The 19,520-nt window shown below is 40.2% G+C and overlaps 1 protein-coding gene across 8 annotated transcripts in view; it reads left to right on the top strand.

The window, feature by feature from the left end:
* The window catches only part of SMAD1 (SMAD family member 1), a 77,243-nt gene that overhangs the window by 15,154 nt on the left and 42,569 nt on the right, over positions 1-19,520 (top strand). For 4 of the 8 annotated variants that reach the window (XM_027117095.1, XM_027117101.1, XM_027117102.1 and 1 more), the window contains exon 2: positions 15,112-15,689. In XM_027117095.1, coding sequence (XP_026972896.1) covers positions 15,290-15,689 — 400 coding nt within the window. In that variant the 5' untranslated portion in view covers positions 15,112-15,289. Of the gene's footprint in view, positions 1-2,531; positions 2,661-4,988; positions 6,074-9,415; positions 9,719-10,030; positions 10,128-15,111; positions 15,690-19,520 lie in introns of those variants that run through there. The other 4 variants (XM_027117096.1, XM_027117098.1, XM_027117100.1 and 1 more) reach the window with 4 other exon arrangements.

The raw sequence follows: 19,520 nt of genomic DNA on the forward strand, positions 1-19,520 counted from the left end.
CATGTTCTAGGAAAGTGCCAAGATGCCAAGAAGGAAAGCAACAACGAAAACAAAAATAAGTTGGGGAGAGAAGGAACCAGGGGGATTAAAGTAAAACCATAAGCACATGCTTGCTTGTCAGTCCCTCTACTTTATGCATGAGACAAAGGAGGAGGTTATTTAGGAGAAGCAGGGTGGTGGAGGGGTTGCCTTGGCAAGCCCTTAACCTTTCTGCACCACGGTTTCATCATCTCTAAAATAGTCTCTACATCATAGGACTCCCATAAGGATTAAAGAGAGTGAATAGGTATAAAGTGTTCAGCACAGTGTTTGGTGTTTCACGGTGGTGGTGATGGTGATGATGACGACGATATGAGAATGATTTTTTATTCCCTCTGAATACTTGAGCTGTGTTGGAAACTGACAGAGACCATGGATACGCTCTTGTGTGATTTCTCCCATAGAGCCACCTGCGTGACAGTCCTCTCTCCCTTCGAAGTGGGTGGTGATGAAGCTGAGAGCTTATGGAGTCCTCAAACTGGGGTGTTTCAGACGTTCTGTAAAGACTGTTCCCAATAGAATGAATTTCCAGAGGAGGATAGAGTGATTTATGTGACGAAATATGTTTTTAAGTTTTTATAACATAATAAAACCATTATAGTTAAGTCTCTGTCATCCACGTATAGATTTTCCACAGCAATATTTGAATCTTGAGCAGGCATTTCTTTAGAATTTACTACATTCTCAGAGTATATAACAGTTTTATGGTTAGTGTAAGCAACATGTGGTAAGGAATTAAAAGCGTTCTTTGATAAAAGCATAATACATATTCGAAAAGCAATGGTTACGTTTTATTAAGGCTGCTTTGGATTATCCATTCCGTGCTTCATCCCCACTGATGCAAGTGGTTGATAGTCAGCTGGACTCGTTTGGATTTCCACATCAGGGTAGGCAACACAAAGCCCCAGATGCACAGGAAATGTAGTTGTGGTAAAGAAATGGCACAGGTTTTTGGCCTCTGTCCCTTAGATAAACAGCCTGAACACGTCCTGTGACTCTATCACGATCAACCTGATAATATATGGTTCTTCAACCCCCCGCCCCCCATACGGTGAGCAGGGTGATGCTGGGAACTGTTTCATACCCATTTTCTTCCTACTGCACCTTTGTGTTGGGGATAAGCACTTAAAGTACTGTTCAGTTAAATAGTGAATTGGTGGAGACTAATGCCTCTTAGTAGTTGAACGTACAAAGGAGGAGAACTTGTGTTCTGAAGCCTTCTAAGGGCACTCTGTTTATTAGGTTTTTCCATCTCGATTGGTCAGTAACTCACTGAGGGGAGGTTAATGGATAGAAACTGGACTGAACAAGGGATCTGAGGCAGAAGAGACCTAGATCGGTGGTGCTGGTCTCACCTAATTCTCTAGGTGATGCTTGCTTGTATCCACAGCATGGTTTCCCTAACGCAGTGAAAGACGGAGCATCTGCTGCTTTTCGCTCTCAGTTGGAGGGAGCTCTCACTGTTCTGGAAGAGGGCTGCTGCCCTTTGTTCAAATTCTCCTCTGAGGTGGCCAAGCGAATGTAAGTCCAGCTTCGTTTTTGGCAGATTGAAAACAGGATGTCATTGATCATGGAGGAGAGTGAAATCTGGCTGATCTCAATGTTTGTTTCGGTGGTTATGTAAACTTTGATTTTGAGAAGTCATTTTATTCTTCCAGATAACAGATTTACATACTGGAAAGGGGACAGGACCAAATTGCTTTTGAGATATTTGAGTAATACAAAACATTTCTCTGGTAAGAAATTCATGCCCTGAAAAATTGGAAGGAGATTTGAATTGTTAATGGAAAGGGGACTAGGAACTAGAACGGAGAGGAAACTGAATTTTTTGTTATAATATGCCATTTTGTAAAATTGAATTTTTTGATCATGTGGCTGAATTGTATAATAAAAAAGTACATTCCCACCCATATCATATTCACCCAGAATTAGGTCATATGTCCCAACCCCATACATTGGAATACATTTCTCTGAAAATCCTAGTTCAGTGATAATTCCATTCTGGGCAGAGACACTTTCTATTATTTTTTCCTTCGTAAAACGATAAATCTTGTCACCTGTTGGTCATAATACTGTCTCCTGGAGCCGTGTAGAATAAACCTCTTACCTACTTTCAGTTTTTATTTGTTTTTATTGTTAGAGTCTTAAAATTGAAAACCGTAATTGGTTGTAAATACAAATGGTCTGCTTTCCTGAACTCCCCTCCTGCCAGCTCACTCCTAAAGGCAACCACTTGTTCAGATTTGTTTATTTCCTTCCAGGCTTTTAAAGGTGTGCATATATTGTACATGTGCAGGTTTCATTTCTATTTGTGTTTTTAAAATGGGATTGTACTATGTGTATGGTTCTCTAGCTTTTTTTAACTGAACAATTACAGTACGGTTTTCTTTCCATGTTAGACATGAAAGGCTGTCCTCCCCCCCACCTTTTTTCGGACAGTTACATCATTGTCGGATGTACTATAATTTATTTAATCGTTCCATTATCGTTAGATACCTGGGTTATGTGGAACATGGATGATCTTGAACACAGATCAAACGCATCTGAGGATACTGCTTCCCTTGTAGCTGTTTCTGCGGCCGTTTTCTCTCATCACCCTCATACCACCGGGCCTGCTGGAGGTAGGGGCCTCCTAATTGTCTCCTCCAGACCATTCTCCCACCATCCTCCATGAAAACACCCACCTTTGACCATCCTGTCAGGTTATACCACACTTCCCCTCCTTGTTACTCACTCACTGCCTCACTGCCCACCCTCCACCCTAATTCCTACAGGATTTCAGTGTCTTTATTCCCTTCCTGCTGCTCCTATGATCATTCTCCGTCTACTTCTCCAGTGACCTTTGACCCCAGCTCAGGTACTCAGGCTCATAGACCCATAATACGGGATTTTGCACTTCTAAAATTTAAACAGATTTCACCAACTTTATGTTTAATTATTTTCCTCATTTACTTAACTAATAAAGTGTTATTTGTTCATAGCTTACCTTCAGAATACGCAGTAGCTGGGATCTGACCACTTCTACTGGGCTGATCCAAACCTTTATCATCTTTTTTTTTTTTTTTTGCGGTACGCGGGCCTCTCACTGCTGTGGCCTCTCCTGTTGTGGAGCACAGGCTCTGGATGCGCAGGCTCAGCGGCCATGGCTCACGGGCCCAGCCGCTCCGCGGCATGTGGGAGCTTCCTGGACCGGGGCACGAACCCGCGTCCCCTGCCTCGGCAGGCGGACTCTCAACCACTGCGCCACCAGGGAAGCCCCTAAACCTTTATCATCTTGAGCTGTAACAATTGCCATAGCTTTTTTTTTTTTTTTTTTTTGCCATAGCTTTGTAGCTGGTCTCTTTCCTCCTTCCCACTCCTATCACTCCTCCTCCTTCCATGCCTTCAGACAGTTCTCAGCCCAGCCATCCAGCCATACCACAGTCAGCCTGTTAAGCTAGAAGTCAGATCACGTTGGCATCTCTGCTCCCAGCTCGCAGCGGTTCTCGTCTCAGTTCAGAGGGGAAGTTACAGAATCCTTGCGGCGTTCCTGTCTGTCTGCTTCGACCTCCCCTCCCCTCGCTCTCTCCATCCCAGTCACATTGGACTCCTTGCTGCCCCTGGAACATTTCAGGCATATTCTTGCCTCTTGGCCTCTGCCGTTGCTCCCCCTCTGCTTGCGACGTGCTTCCCTAGATATCCACGTGGCTCCGTCCCTCACCTTTTCAGGCTTCTGTTGGAATATCACCTTCTCAGTGAGGCCTTCCCTGACCACAAGAATGTAGGTCCCATGAAGGCATGATCGTTTTTAAAAAGAGAAAAAGCTGTTTCTGTCTCTTGTTCAGCCCTGTGTCCCAGTGCTTAGAATAGTGACTGGCATGTTGTGGGTGTTTGTCGAATGAGTCGAATGACTGTAGTGGTTATCAGCCTTTCTTTTTATCGTTTTCTTTCCTTTTTTGGACAAAGTTAGAACTTCACTGGACAGACAAAAGCTAGGACACAAACTTTGTTTTTTTTGTATAAACAAAATATTAGAATTAGCTTATTGTGAACCAGCTCTGTAAATATGTTACATTTTTCAGCATGTTATAATTTTCAAATCAACTTTACGTATCCCTATTTAAGGCTGATGCCAGCCCAGCGGGGGGTAGGTGGTGGAATCAAAATTTCATGGAAGAGCAAATTGAGGCTCAGAGAGGTGTTTTGTTCAGAGAGCAGCTGCTAAGTGGAAAGCTGCTCTTCAGACCTATCTTCTTTCATTCCAAGTGAAGGACTCCTGCTCTCTCATTTAGAAGCATCTCAAAATGACAGAAACATGGTGGGGGTCTTATTTGAAAGCCTGGAGACTGCCCTGATTGCTTACTCTAGATTTCGCCTGCCTTTTGTTTCCATTTGGAAAGCACATAAAATAAATAGTTCACTTTAAAATTCCTGACAATGACAGAGCAACAAGTTTTATTTCTCTCACCTGTGGAGGAAGTGGCCTCCACCCAGTTTTACTGAATTAGGAGGGAAGTGATTTTTTCAAGTGATAAAAAGAAAGAAAATTCCATGCTCTTCCCAGAGGAGGAGTTCAACAATTGGGAGAATGGCGTGAGACCATATGTTGGTTTGTAAAAGGATATAACTTGTAAAGATGTTTCCTTTGATGCCTGTGATGAATATGGATGTGTTTCCCTTCTAGAGGGTCCTGACTAAATTATTCAATTAAGCCCGGAGCTGGAGGATCTAAATATAGGGAGAGGGTTCAGGCTGTCCTGCCTTGTGGGTGTCAGCTCACCCCTACAGATGTGCGTGTTTGTTGTCATAAATAACACCTGCCAGCTCAGTGGAGAAGGAGAAATGTTCCAAAAAATGAAATACAGCAGAGTATTTTTCTTTTTTAAATAAAAGGGACAGTTTTTTTCCGCCCTTCGGCCTATTCCATTTTCATTTGTGAATTTGGCATTTGAATTACTGATTTTTTTTTTTTTTTCTTAACCTGATTCATAGACTTTAGTATCTGTTCTGGTTTCAAGTGTAAATCTACCACTTACTAGAATATGATCTTGAAACAGGTACTTAACCTCTGATCCTTAGGTTTATTACTAAAACTGAGAGAATGCTATACATCTTGAAAGATTGCTATAAGAAGTCAATACGATCGTGTTTGTAAAAACGACCAATATAATCCTTGCATAAGGTAATAGCTCAATTAAAATAATTTCATTTGTTAACGATTGAATCATTCCTCACTGGTCGCTTACGGGAATTTACCGCATTTAGCATGCTTTGCAATCAGTAAAATTGCTATACTACGATAACAATGACTCAAAGCGAAGAGTTTTTTCTAAGAGACGACTGTATACTTTTTCCACTTATAGTCTGTACAGTTGGACTTGCACATGTCCCTGCTCTGCAGTTCCCAGTGTTTGAGGAGTAAGCACTTGCAAGCCAAATGAGTCTATACAATTTTTGAGTTGAGGTGACTGCAGATGAGATTTATCAGAGTGAGGCCTTTAGGACCTGGATATCTTGAAAGGCTACCACGTGCTGAAGGACAGCTTTCCATTACAAGCATGAATTCGAGAACAGGGATTCAGGGGGATTAAGGAATGTTATACAACTTCTAGAGAAGTGGTAAGGAGATGTAGCAAGAAGGCAAGCTTGTTTGTTGAAGTTGAGGACAGCAAGAAAACTTTTAAGTGTCTCCAGTCTACTTTAACTAAACAAGTAATCGTCTCGTGAAACAAAACAGAACTGACACTTGTTACTCTATAAGGGAAGCTCTGTGACTAAGAAAAATTGACCAGGTGCCCTGTCAGCAGCCAGAATTTGTCAGGATGGAAGGACTTGTGTATGCAGAGCAGAACCAGAAAGAGTTCTTGTCTTGAAGAATTTTCTAACACAACGAACATATATTAAATAGCATACTTGGTGCAACTGAATGCATAAACTACGGCCCTGTCCTTAGAGACGCATCTAAGTGCGACATCCCTAAACTCCTTGCTTCATTGTCATGAAGGGGATGCTGCTTTTGGTCGAAATGTCACCGCTCACGATGAACTTCCAACTGGTAGGTGGTGAGCTCTTCTTTTTGATTCCTAAGATTCCTACTCACTTAACACTGTTGAGAGACCACATCACGGCAGCCCTTGCCAGCATGTCCCTCAGGTCACACCTGAGAGACTGGTAGACTGGCTGTTAGTGCCTGTGTTTTAAAGGCACCGGTACCTGCGTGACTTCATTATGAAAAATAGCTTTCAAGAGCTGGTCCACTCTTCCACCTTCACCCCCTAGTTTCTCCAGACTTGGAAAATTAACCTTGAAAACAATTTTTTAATGAAAAAGAGGCAAACTAGCTATTCCGTGTCATCAAACTGACATTTGGAAAGTTGGGAAATGTTTGGAAGTAACCGAAACAAGGCTTTATAGTAAGAGGCTCAGGACAGTGAAGTCTGCCTTCTGAATGTTTGTGACGGCAGGACTTTGCTGTAAGACCAGCAGAATTCTGCGATTGCCAGTGGATCTTTTTTTTTTTTGTAAAAAGTATTATTTAAAAAATGTTTTCTAATTTTTTTATTCTTTTTCAAATTCCTTTCCCATTTAGATTATTACAGAATATTGAGCACAGTTCCCTCTGCAATACAGTTAGGTCCTTGTAGGTTATCCATTTTAAACACTGCAGTCTGTACGTCAATCCCAGACTCCCAATCTGTCCCTACCCGCCAGTGGATCTTCGTATCGCTTTCTTGTGTAGGGACTTGGTTTAAATATATTTTCTTTTTCTGAGGATTCAATCAGAGTAGAGTTCCTGTTAGCCCAACTTCTCAGCAAAGAAGTAGGTAGTTTAAAAAGCGCTTTCAAGTCTGTAAAAGAAATGGAGAGAGGTTTTATTCATCCTCACTTTCTTCTTGTTCTAGGATTTTTTTTCCCCCTTTATTTTGGTTAGTGGTGAGCTTTATTTAGCTACATTTGACCCGTTTGAAATTGAGAAATGTTGAGTGAAGGTCCAGGACTAACTGCTAGTTTAAAACAGGAAAAGGAAATGCAGAGGGACTTCACTTGTTTTCTCCTTCAAGACAAGTATCCCAAAGCCAGATGAGTTCCTAATTGCAGTAACCGGGGAATAGAAACATTTGAACAGGTTATTTGTTGAAACGACGTCACAGAATCACAGACCATCGTTGCTTTGGGATATTTTCTGAGACTGAAATAGCTGGAGAAAACCCATCTCCGTTTTTATTTTCATTGTGATGGCATTATACTTGTGTAGCAAATTTTAACTCGTTTTTTCCCCTGTTTCCCCTGGTATGTTAACTTTCTGACTCTTTTTGATGTTTTAATTTAGCTAAGCATCTTGGGGGAGGCAAGAGTTCTTATCAGGCCTTGAATCCTATCTGAAATCGGATGTTAGGCTAGATGACACATACCTTTCCACAGAACTAATTAATATTGCCGCCAGTCACTTTATACAACACACCTCTGATGTACTTTACACCTCCATGGCATTCTGGTGAGGTATTTGGTGAAATAATTTAGATACAACTACCGAACTACAGAAATCATAGTTTGCTTGTGATTTCTCTAAAGCCGCACAGTAGCTTCTTTAGGAGCTAGTCTTACTTTTTCTGTTTCTTCACAAGATCATCTGTTTAAGAAGAGCTAGTGGTATAAGTCAGGAAATATGCCTACAGTTTATTTAGTCACTTGGAAATACTTGTTTCCCCCGCAAAATGGATCAGGCATTTTTTTTACAGAAAGATAATTTTTGTAAAGTTTCGTTTTTCTTAAGTAACACATCCAACAGTTACACAGTTCCAAAGCGAAGTTAATCAATACCCCTGCGTTTAGTTCCTTGATTCTTTTGATCTTTATGCCTTGATGTTTTACCATTAGAGTTAAGACAGTAATGAACCAAAGAACAAGAAGTCGGGGGTGGGGGAGAGTTGCTTGCTTCATTGACGGTAGACCATTTATCTCCTTTTTTTTTTAAGGTACTAGCAGGGAGTCTTTGATGTTTTTCCCCCCAGTCACTTTTTTGGAGCCTGTATTTCATGCTGATTTTATTGAATCATTTCATTATTCCCTCAGTCGTTTTGTCTAGTTCACTGAATTGCGTGCCAGTGCAGGAACTGTAACAGCACTGGTCTGAAGCTGTAGAGGGCGACTGGCCATTGTCTGTCTCCTCTCCTCCTCCTTCTGTTAAAGGTACTTGGTTTGTAGCACTTGGCAACTCCCCCCTCCCGCCTTTTTATTGTGCTTCAGATACAAATTAGAATAATTTCCTTTTAAAACTTTCAGTGGGAATCTGGGATCTGAGGCATGGCAGAGAGTGTATTTTGTTGATATTCACACAGTTGGATAATTACATGTTTCTTTGCTAGATGAAGATGAAGAAAATGCCGTTGTTGTGCAATTGGCTAATGAGGTTTTCTTTCAGTATAGAGCGAGTCTCACAGCAGTTAAAGGTATTTTACAGCTTCTTCCTTTTTTCCTTTTAACATTAAGGAATACCACATAAGCTGCAGAATTCAAGAGCCAGGTTGAAAGGAGCATTATAAGTATTCTTCTCATTTGATTCTGGCATTGCTAATAGAAATCCTTCCCGTGGGCGAGACTCCATAGGGAAAGGGCCTGACTTTAGAACCCTGTTTTAAACTGCATTTTTTTTTTTTTTTTTTGGTACGCGGGCATCTCACTGTTGTGGCCTCTTCCGCTGCGGAGCACAGGCTCCGGATGCGCAGGCTCAGCGGCCATGGCTCACGGGCCCAGCCGCTCCGCGGCATGTGGGATCTTCCCGGAACGGGGCACGAACCCGTGTCCCCTGCATCGGCAGGCGGACTCTCAACCACTGCGCCACCAGGGAAGCCCTAAACTGCATTTTTATTATTTCCCAAATCGGGTCACACTGTAAATGCAACCTGATTTATAAGTAGACTTTGTATGTGTCTTGAGTTAATGAATTGAGGTTTTGTTTTTTTGTGTGTAATTTGCAAATATTTGTGTATAGAGGCTTTTAAAAATTTTCAAAGTAACAGTTTTTTATTCAAGAATGTTTGAAAAGTTTTAACAAGTAGGGGAGAGAGAGAGAGATTATTACCCTTCCAGACCCAGCCACCGTTACATGCTTTGGTATATTTACATAGTTGTTCATGTTATGTATACCGTTATTTTGGTATATTTACATAGTTGTTCATGCTGTATATACCATTTTACATTCTGCTTAAGGTGTTTTCCCAGTTATTTTTATGAACATAATTTTTTAAGGGTTACGTAATATCCCGTTGAGTGGATTATACTACATCTTACTTATTTTCCAACTTTTAGATACTTCTTTTTTTCCTTATAATAAAGAATGCTCTAATGAAAATCATTATGCAAAAACTTTTTTACCTTTCCAGTGCAGAGTGTTTCCTTAGAGTAAATTTCTAGAAGTGAAGTTGCCGGAACAAAGATCTCCCTATTTTTTAAGGCTTCTAAGGGGTTCTTTACCAGATGAATGCTTTTGCTTCTCTGTCATTTTGAAATGTTTGTATTTGGAGAAGAGGGAAGGAAATCTCTGTTTGCTGACTCATGTTTTTATTTTGCACTTTAAACTGATAACGCCACTTAGCTTTTGACATAAACTAAAGCAGGAAGTACCAAAAGGGGCAGAAAAAGAATGAGTTGCCTTGCCAAGGCCATAGTGTCATGGACACGTTTGAGTTCCTGATGGGAGGTAGGTTACTTGTTTGACTTGAATATAAAAAAATGCTTAACTCAAGTAGGCAAAAATCAGTCATCAGCCTGTATTTTGTTTCATATGCACATTTATATGCAAGAGTTTGTGATCTTGTCACTTGAAAGTTTTTAGTGGCATCAGACCCCCCAACTGGCCCTGTGGTGTTTGGAGAACATAGGGTTTTTTTTTCATTTTTTGTTCCCTGTGCGGAGAAGCCTTTTGTATTGAGGATATCACCTTAGCTGTCTTTCTAAAACATAAATCTAATCACACTGATGCCCTGATTTAAAGCCTTCCATTTGTCCACAGGATAAGATGTGTGACAGGCCCTTCACAGTCTTGCCCTGCCTTTATCAGCCTTGTATCGTCTACAGCAACCGTGAACCCTAGCATTTCTCTGATGTTGGTGAGAATGAGTAATTTACAAAAGTGGTTTAAAAGTTGAGGCTCTAGAGCCAGACAACATAGGTTCACTCTGGCCCCACCACTTACAACTGTGCGCATGAAACCTCGGACAAGTTATTTAACTTTTCTATTGTATATTTCACTTTCCTTACCTGTAAAATGAGGAAAATAAGAGTGTTCACTAAAGAGGGTTTGTCACAAAGATTAAACTAGTTAGTAGATATAAAGTGCTTGGAACAGTGTCTGTCAAGTAGCGATCACTCAGAATATTAGCTCTGTTGTTTTGCAAAATTCTGCTCATCCTTTAATGCTTGTCTGATAGTTCTTCTTTGGGAAAACTTCCTGAGATCCCTGGAATTAACTGTTCTCTCCTTTTCTGCTTTTATTCGTTATCGTTTATACCTGTCGTATAGCTTTTGCACACAGTGTTATTGTTGGTTCAGGGTGGGCAAATGCATGGTACATGGGCCGCCTCTTCTATTCCTGCACTCAGGGTTCACCTTGCTACAGTCCTGGCATTCCTTCCTGCTGAGGTCTGCACTTGACCCAAGACTCCGCAGTACAGTCCTTTAGCTTGGCATGCAGGGGAACCAGTTTGCTTCAAGAGAGTTCACTGTTTACACACTGGCTCTTCAGGATGGAGACATCTTTGCTTCCATCCTCTGTGGATACCGTAGGTACTTAGCAGGCACTCAGTGCAGCTTTGCTGAATGAATGTCACTTTGAGCAGTTAAAGCAAAGGTCTGCAATGGTGGTCCTTAATCTCCCCAACTCCCCACATACTTACCTTCTATAACAAACCCATCAGTGCTAGAGTTTGAAACAGCCCCAGGTGATTTTGATATAAACTCGCCCCCTCTATTTGAAAACCATTGACCAAAATATAAAAAAGCAGTTTTTGGAGTTGAAGAAAAGGACATACAGAATAAGAAGAAATGTATTCCTTTTATAAATTGTTGCTAGAGGACAAGGAAAAGAAGTTGTCTTTCTTGTTCTTTGGCACAATTAACCTTTAGGTAAAAGTAAATGATCATTTCAGGAGGTACACTCTGACCAAGTGTGACTTTTGATGGTAGCATAGTTTTATTTTCTCTTTTTCTGTTCAACGAAAATAACGCCAGCTTCAAAGCACTGGTAAAACTCTTTACCTTACAAAAGGAAACAACGGACCCGCTACAGCCTGTTGAATAAGTAAAGCTCCACACTTGGCCTTCTGATTCCTTCAAGGAGCTAAATCATTCATCAAACATTTATTGAGACTCTGATATGTGCCAGCTACAGGGCTAGGTTCCAAAGCTAGGAAGACAGTAAGATAGAATTCCTGAGTCATTTTCCTCTAGTGAAGAAGTAGCTATAGACATGCACAGCTGTATGTCTATACCACAAAGTAGCTATAGACATGCACAGTTTGCTATGATAGCTGTTCATAATTATTATCCCTTTGAGTTCTGAGGATCAGTAATGATTTCCCCCTTTTATTCCTGTTATTGGTAATTTGTGCCTTCTCTTTTATTGATTTATAGGTTTTTTTAGAGGAATATCTTGATTTTATTCGTATTTTCAAAGAGCTAACTTTGATTTTATAGGTTTTCTCTCTTGTATATATATATTTAATTTTTGCTCTCATTTCTTTTTACTGTCTTTAGGTTTAATTTGCTTTCCTTTTTTTTTCTTTTGATACATAGAAAATTAGTTTTCAGCTTTTTTTCTTTTCTAATATATGCATTTAAGACAACCCATTTCCTGCTAAGCATGGATTGAGCTACATCTTACAAGTTTTGATGTGTCATATTTTTATAATCATTCAGTTTAAAATATTTTCTAATTTCTCCTGTAGTTTCTTTTTTGACCCATGCATTATTTAAAAGTGTAATTATTTTCAATAACAATACTTTTGGCATTTATTCTTAGTTATACTGTGATCAAAGGACATATTCTGTATGGTTTTATTCCTTTGATATGTGTTGAGATTTGCTTAATGGCTCATATGGTCAGTTTGGATAAGCATTCCATGTGTTTTTGAAAGTAGTACGTATGTTATAGTTGTTGGGTGCATACACGAATTGAGTCAAGTTTTTAAACATGTTGTTAATCTTCTATATCTGTTGATTTCTGTTTACCTGTTTAGTCATTTACTGTGTTAATCTCCCACTAAGATTGTTAATCATTTTAATTCTGTCAGTTTCTGCTTTATGTGTTTTAAAACTGATTACTTGGATAAAAAATTGGGATTGTGATGTATTTGTGGTGGATCAACTCTTAACGTTATGAAATGTCCCTCTTTTATCCTTGGTGATGCTTCTTACTTTACGGCTTCTTTTGCCTGATACGATAGCTGTGTGAGCTTTTTTGGTTAGAATATGAATAGTATATTTCTTTCCATATTTTTTTTCTTTTGGCCATTCTCTGTCTTTATATTCGACGATATGTGTCTCTTGTAAGTACAGTATAGTTAAGTGGTGTCTCCACCCCTACCCCAGTCTTTTGCTTGGCAAATTTAGTCTCTTGATATTTAAGTAATTCTTGAGACTTTGAGGATTAGCTGTGAATCTTACTGTTTTCTATTTTTCCCATCTATTATGTGCTCTTTTTTCCTTTTTCTTAAGTTTTTTTGGATTAAACATATTTTAAAAAATAATTCCATATTTTTAACTCCTCTATTACCTTTTTGTGGTTTTTAAATTCTTTCAGTTGTTTGTTTATTATGACATGAATTCATAACATATCAACAATACTTTAATGCTTTACCACAACCTGGGTAGGCAAGGACCTTAGAAATCTGACTTCATTTACCCCTTCTGCTTTATTTGTTATGCGTTTTAATTCTGTATTCTAAACACCACAAGACATTCCTATAATTGTTCTGTAAAGTCAGTACCCTTTTGGAGCTCTTCGTTCTTTCCTGCAGTTCCTTGCTTTTCCCTTGTGCCTGAAAATTCCTGCTGGAAGCCAGTTCTCTCAGATTTTGTTTGTTGGAGAGCATAGTTATTTCACAGTCATTTTGAATGATTTTTCTCCACTAAGTATAGAATTCTGAGTTTCCAGCTTTTTATTTGTAGGCTAAAGATGTCATTTCACTGTCATCTGGTTTCCATTGTTTCTGTTGAAATGTCAGCTGTCAGCCTTATTGTACTCATTTTGAAAGTATTGTGTCTTTTTAAAGACTTTTGTGGTAGGGTTTCAGCAATTATACTGTGATATGACACATTAAAACTTGTGGATACCTTTCCGTCTCTCCTTCTTTGGATTTGTAGGCCTTCATGAATCTGTGGCTAGACATCTGTTGTCACTTTTGGAAAATCTTTGGCCAGTATCTACAAATATTTCCTCTCTCACAGTTTTTCTCTCCTCTTTTCCCATCATCTTGTTCCAGTCTAGTATGAAGATGATTCTATTAAGATGATTCTAGGCTGTGTTTCAGTGTTTGTAAACACTGGTCCATTTCAGTTTTACCCTTGCACACTAGGGCATACCTCTTCAGGGGTCTCAACTGAAAGTCTGGTATGTTTACCAGGCCCTCAACTCCATTTTTCTTTTTTCTTTTTTTTTCGTCTCCTCAGCACTGTGAGACTACTGAAATCTCTGTTTGGTTCTTTAGCCTCTTTCTGCTTGGCTACTCACAGCACAGGCATTGGCAACTAAACGCCTTGAGAAGAAAAGCAATGAAGAGTGTTCAGCTTATTATTTCATTGCTTTTCACATCTCTCCAGCATCTTGGCCCCTCATGTCCTGCGTACTTTGGTTGCTCTTTGATACATTTAAAAAGTTGGGGGGTTTTCCCCCTGATTTGTTCATTTGTATTTTATTCAGCTTTTATAGTTACTTTGGGGAGGAGGTTGGTTTGATACCTGCTACTGAATCTTAGCCGGACTTGGTACAAAGTTATCATCTTTAATCTTTTTCACCGTTTGTGTTTTTATCTGGTGAAGAGTAACTAGAAAGTTTAAATGAGACAACTTGACAAAAGTATTTGGTACAGTATGTGTTCACGTGCTTCATTCCTTTCATGTAAATAAAAAGCAAATTTGAAAAAGTAGGGGGTAAATTTCCTACCTGACTTGCCTGATAGCCCATAGGCATAGGCTTGTTTACTGGTTTACTGAATAAATACCCTAAAATGTTGCTACATTTACATAGTGTAAATATAACTACCTTTTTTATAGCGTAAGACATACTTGAGGAACAGCCCAAAATAGATGTTAAGACTATTGCATTTTTATTTTTTCCTTTTGCTTTCAGTTTTTGTTGATTGAGGTGTATTTTGAAATATGTATCTTAGAGCCTATAAATGAATCTAAATATAAAACATCACAATATCTGTTGAGAACTTGAACTTTTTTTGCACTAAGGGGTCTGTTGCTTCTATCTCAGAACTCATGTAAACAGTAACATACTCCTTTTTAAAGCTGTATCTCAGTTTATTCATCTGTAAAATGGCAATGATGGTACTACCTAGTTGAAAGAATTATTTAAAGGATTAAATACTGTGTTAGTCTGCTTGGGCTGCCATAACAAAATACCACTGACCGAGTGGCTTAAACAGTAGAAATGTATTTCTCACAGTCCTGGAGGCTAGGAAGTCCAAGATGAAGGCTCCAGCCAGTTTGGTTTCTGGTGAGGGCTGTCTTCCAGGCTTGCAGACAGCTGCCTCTATGAAGAAGGCCTTTCCTCAGTGGGTGCACATGTAGGGAGGGAGAGAGAAATCTCTCCCTTCTTCTTATAAGGCCACCAATCCAATTAGATCAGGGCCCCATCCTCATGACCTCATTTAATGTTAATTCCTTAGAGGCCCCATCTCCAAATACAGTCACACTGGGTGTGAGGGCTTCAACGTGAGTTTTAGGGGGGGACATAATTCAGCCCATAGCATACTGTAATACATAAAAGTGCTTAAAATAGTATCTGGCCCGTGGTAATTGTTTAATAAATTGTGATTTTGTGCTAGAGATGATTTTAAACATCTTTTTCCCTTTTTTCTTTTCTAGGTGCTGACTTTGGGTTACTTTTGAAAACACTAGGAATGGTGATTTCTACTTTTCAGGACCTCAGCACGAAGAAGCTAAGGAGAATCCTATGTAAATAAAGTGAAACCTCTTCTGCTCTCCTTTCACATTTGGGGACGTCTTTCTTTCTCCATCCACAAGGAGTGTACGTGGTGCCATCATGAACGTGACAAGTTTGTTTTCCTTCACAAGTCCAGCTGTGAAGAGACTGCTTGGGTGGAAACAGGGTGATGAAGAAGAAAAATGGGCAGAGAAAGCTGTTGACGCTTTGGTGAAAAAACTGAAGAAAAAGAAAGGTGCCATGGAGGAACTGGAAAAGGCCTTGAGCTGTCCAGGGCAGCCTAGTAACTGTGTCACCATTCCCCGCTCCCTGGACGGCAGGCTGCAAGTTTCCCACCGGAAGGGGCTGCCTCACGTCATTTACTGCCGTGTGTGGCGCTGGCCTGATCTTCAGAGCCACCATGAACTAAAACCACTGGAATGCTGTGAGTTTCCTTTTGGTTCCAAGCAGAAGGAGGTGTGCATCAATCCCTACCACTATAAGCGAGTAGAAAGCCCTGGTAAGTGAGCCCTTTTATGTTGATGCGTTTAGCAGATTTGTATTGTTTCTCAAAATCATTCCTTTCCATGTTTTTAGTTGTAATTTTCAAATATTAGGGGAAAAGTTACATTTGTCCGCCCTTGAATATGTCATACGTTCTAACAGCATAGTCTCTAGTTAATCTTATTTCTTAGGAGCGGGGCTGTGAAAACTGTTATCCTGGTACTAATACCTCTAACTTGTAATAAATTGTTTTCTTTCTAAATTTATTCTTTATGTTTCCCTTTGGCTCTGTGCATTTCTCTAGACAAATTTAGCTATGATTTTATTGTGAGGGACAGGAAAGGAAAGAAGCATGGCATTACTGTCTACCTACTTGAGGGCAGTTGCCAGTGACTTGGCAACTTTATCCTTAAAAATAGCAATTTTTATCATCTCCAGTGGAATTTCACTATGGCATATTCCCTGTAGAGGATATGAAGGAATTATGTTCTGCTGTGGAATCATTTGATACTATTACTTTATAAGATATTTCTTAGTTTTTACATATATGACCTTGGCCGGTGGGCAGGAGGAGAAGCACAGTAAAGGATACACTTCAAAATTTACTTGGTTTTGCCCTCAAATTAGAGTCCACATTCTAGACAGTTGCATCAATTGGAAAGTGATCAGGCAATCTCAAGACCCTAGATATCTCATTGTCAGATTGGAAAAATTTTGTTGATGGATTAGTTATTAATAGCTGTTGGTTACCAAGGGTTCCCAAATGAGGCTGTGCATTAGCTTCACGTGGCTCCCCCCCGGAAATTCTGATCCTGGCCTAGCCTGGTAATCTGTGTTTTTAACAGGTACTCCAGGTGGGGCTGATGGGAGCTGTTGGATTGGTGTTTGGGAACTACTAAGCTAGATCCTGTAATAACATGGCTCTCAAATAAAAGGCATTCTGGTTTCTTACGGAATATTGAAGAAGAGTTTAAGGACTAGGGAATAATAATAATAAACATCTTTGTATCCACCACCCAGTTGCCTTCAGTAACTACTGTCCTGAATTTGATGGTTAAGTTTGAAGTTCATCATTCCCATGCGTGCTTTTATACAGCAGTTCTGTATGTGTTTGAATCCTTGACAGTATGTACTGTCAATTTTGTATATTTAAAGGTATTATATAATGATATTGGAGTATCCTTCTACAATTTGCTATATTCATTCAACATCATTGATGTGTGATTTCTATATTACACACTTTAGGATTACCTTGTCAAGGCCTGTGAAAAATCCTCTGGAGATTTTATTGGAATTTCATTGATTTCCTTTGGGGAAGGATTGATATAGTTCTCTTCTTGAGCGCAGTATTTTTCTAAATTTATTTAGGTTTTTTTTTTTTTTTTTTTTTTTGCGGTACGCGGGCCTCTCACTGTTGTGGCCTCTCCCGCTGCGGAGCACAGGCTCCAGACACGCAGGCTCAGCAGCCATGGCTCACGGGCCCAGCCGCTCCGCGGCATGTGGGATCTTCCCAGACCGGGGCACGAACCCGTGTCCCCTGCATCGGCAGGCGGACTCTCAACCACTGCGCCACCAGGGAAGCCCTATTTAGGTATTTTAAGTTTCTTCCATAAAGTTCTTGCACATCTTTTCTGAGATTTATTTCTAGGTAACTGTTTGGGTTTTATTGTATCCTTTTAAAAGTTACATCTTGTTACAGTTGTTCATGGCTAGGACTGTACTTGCTTTTTTCCAGCGATCTTGCAGAATTCTCCTTGTTCTAATCTAGACATTCTTTACTGCTTGTCACACCCACTGTGATGTAAATTTTAGTGTGTAATATGTACAAACAGGATTGCTTAGGTACTTGGTTTTTAGATCCCCATAGTAACTTTAAGAGGTACACGGGGAAGATTCTAATCCCACTTCACAAATGGTAAAACTGAGGTCCATATAAATTAAGTGATCTGTGTGTCAGACAGCCAAGGTTCAGTATTGAGAAAACACTGATGGATACATTTTCTCCCGCCACCCCTTCCTCCACTCTGCTCCATTTCATCTTACGCTGCGGCAGCTGGGGACCAGCACACTACAGAGAGTGTTCTTTGAAGATGCGCGCTGTGGCCATGTAATCTTCCTGCTTCCCATTGCTCTTACACACAGCTCTGTGTTCTGGTCTTCACCCACCTCGCCAGCTTCTTTTCCCACCTTCCATGCTTCTTGTGCTTGAGTCATATAGGGACACTCAGTGCACTCTTCCTCTGTACCTCGTTTCTCCTCCCTCTTTGCCTAGTTCACTCTTCTTTATCCTTCAGGCCTAAGCTTAATGGAGGCCGACTTTGCTGAGAAGCCTTTGTTGATACCTCCTCCCCCTGCCCCCCTTCCCCCCCCCCTCCCCCCCACATGCCTGTCTGTGTTTCCCATAGTAGCAATTTGAATTTCTTCCTGATGTTCTTCACACTTATATTTGCCACTGTTAGTCTTCCTTGCAGGATAGTAAATCAGGCTCCATGATGGCAAGGACCATGTTTATTATTAACATCTCTACATTTAGTAGTGAGCATGGTTAAATACATTTTTGCTGTTAAATGAAAATACTTCTTTTAGTTTCTCTGTATGGTCTTTTTGTTTGTTTAGAGATGAGCTTTCAATTTGTTTATGTCCTCCAACCATCATCTTCCCTTTCGTGTCCATTTCATTGCCGTTACTATCTGACATAGATGGAAAGGATTTTTTAAAAGTTAACGCTGAGGTGATCTTGTTGCTCTTAATAATTTACTTGATAGGGAGGAGGTGGGAAACCAGCTAAAAACAGGGCATTCTGAGACTCCACAAGCATCATTCCATCCTCCCCTTTAGCCAGGAATCTGGTGAGCCGTGCACAGACCAGTTCTCAAAAACCGTGAGGCCAATATCTGTTGAATTGGAACATATCAGGATTTTCCTTACATTTTTTATATTGTGAAGTGAAAATATGGTGGGAATGAGTAACTGGACTTCTTCCAGAGACCACCGTGAAGCAGCCCCTGCACCTCATGGGGAGAAGCCCCTCTAAATCGAAGTGCAGTGGGGCCTCAGCCCCTCACAATCCCAGAGTTAAGTAGGCATTTTCCCTCTATAATGCAGCATGGAGCACACCTGGTTGTTGTTTCCGTGAAATAGGAAAAAAGGGGTCTGGAAGTCTAAGCTGCGGACACTGCAGCTCAACACTGAATTACTCTGAACTCTGTAACTATTTTACCTCAGATAAAGTATTTCAAAGAGCAGTTTAACAGTTTAAGCATAAGATAGGTCTCCCAAACTTGTTATTTTCTGCTAAGGCCCCTTTTGGGATCTCTAGAGAAAACTTCCGCAGAAATGGGGAGGGAGTCTCTAGATTTAGAGCAGTGGTTTTCAAAGTGTGTGGTCCTCAGACTAGCAGCATCAGCATCACCTGGGAACTTGGTAGAAACGAATATTGTTAGATCCTTCCACAGACCTACTGAATCAAACTCTGGGGATGGAGCCAGCAATCTGTTTGGACAAACTCTCCAGGTGATTCTGATTCAGGCTAAAGTGTGAGAACCACTGGTTTAAGGTATCCAGGCAGGTCAAGTCCAGCTGACCAGATGAAGTCTCTTATTGAAAAGAGATGCTAATGAGTTACAGTTTGAAATCCTTCATCATTTTTAACTTAGCATCTTGTTAGGGGTATAAAACTGACCTGCTCTTTCCAGAATTTCCCTTCCTGTTGATATTCATTAAGATTAGCATTCTGATACAGTGTGATAAAGGTGTCTTAAAGGGTGTGGAGGAGTGAGGGGAGGAAGGAATGCTTTGTTGTTTGGCCCAGTGGAAGTTTTATAATTGTTCTTTGGGGTATCTTTTA

This window comes from Aethalodelphis obliquidens, unplaced genomic scaffold (assembly GCF_003676395.1).
Source record: "Aethalodelphis obliquidens isolate GAN/ISIS:26980383/991018 unplaced genomic scaffold, ASM367639v1 scaffold17, whole genome shotgun sequence".
Classification (NCBI taxonomy): domain Eukaryota; kingdom Metazoa; phylum Chordata; class Mammalia; order Artiodactyla; family Delphinidae; genus Aethalodelphis; species Aethalodelphis obliquidens.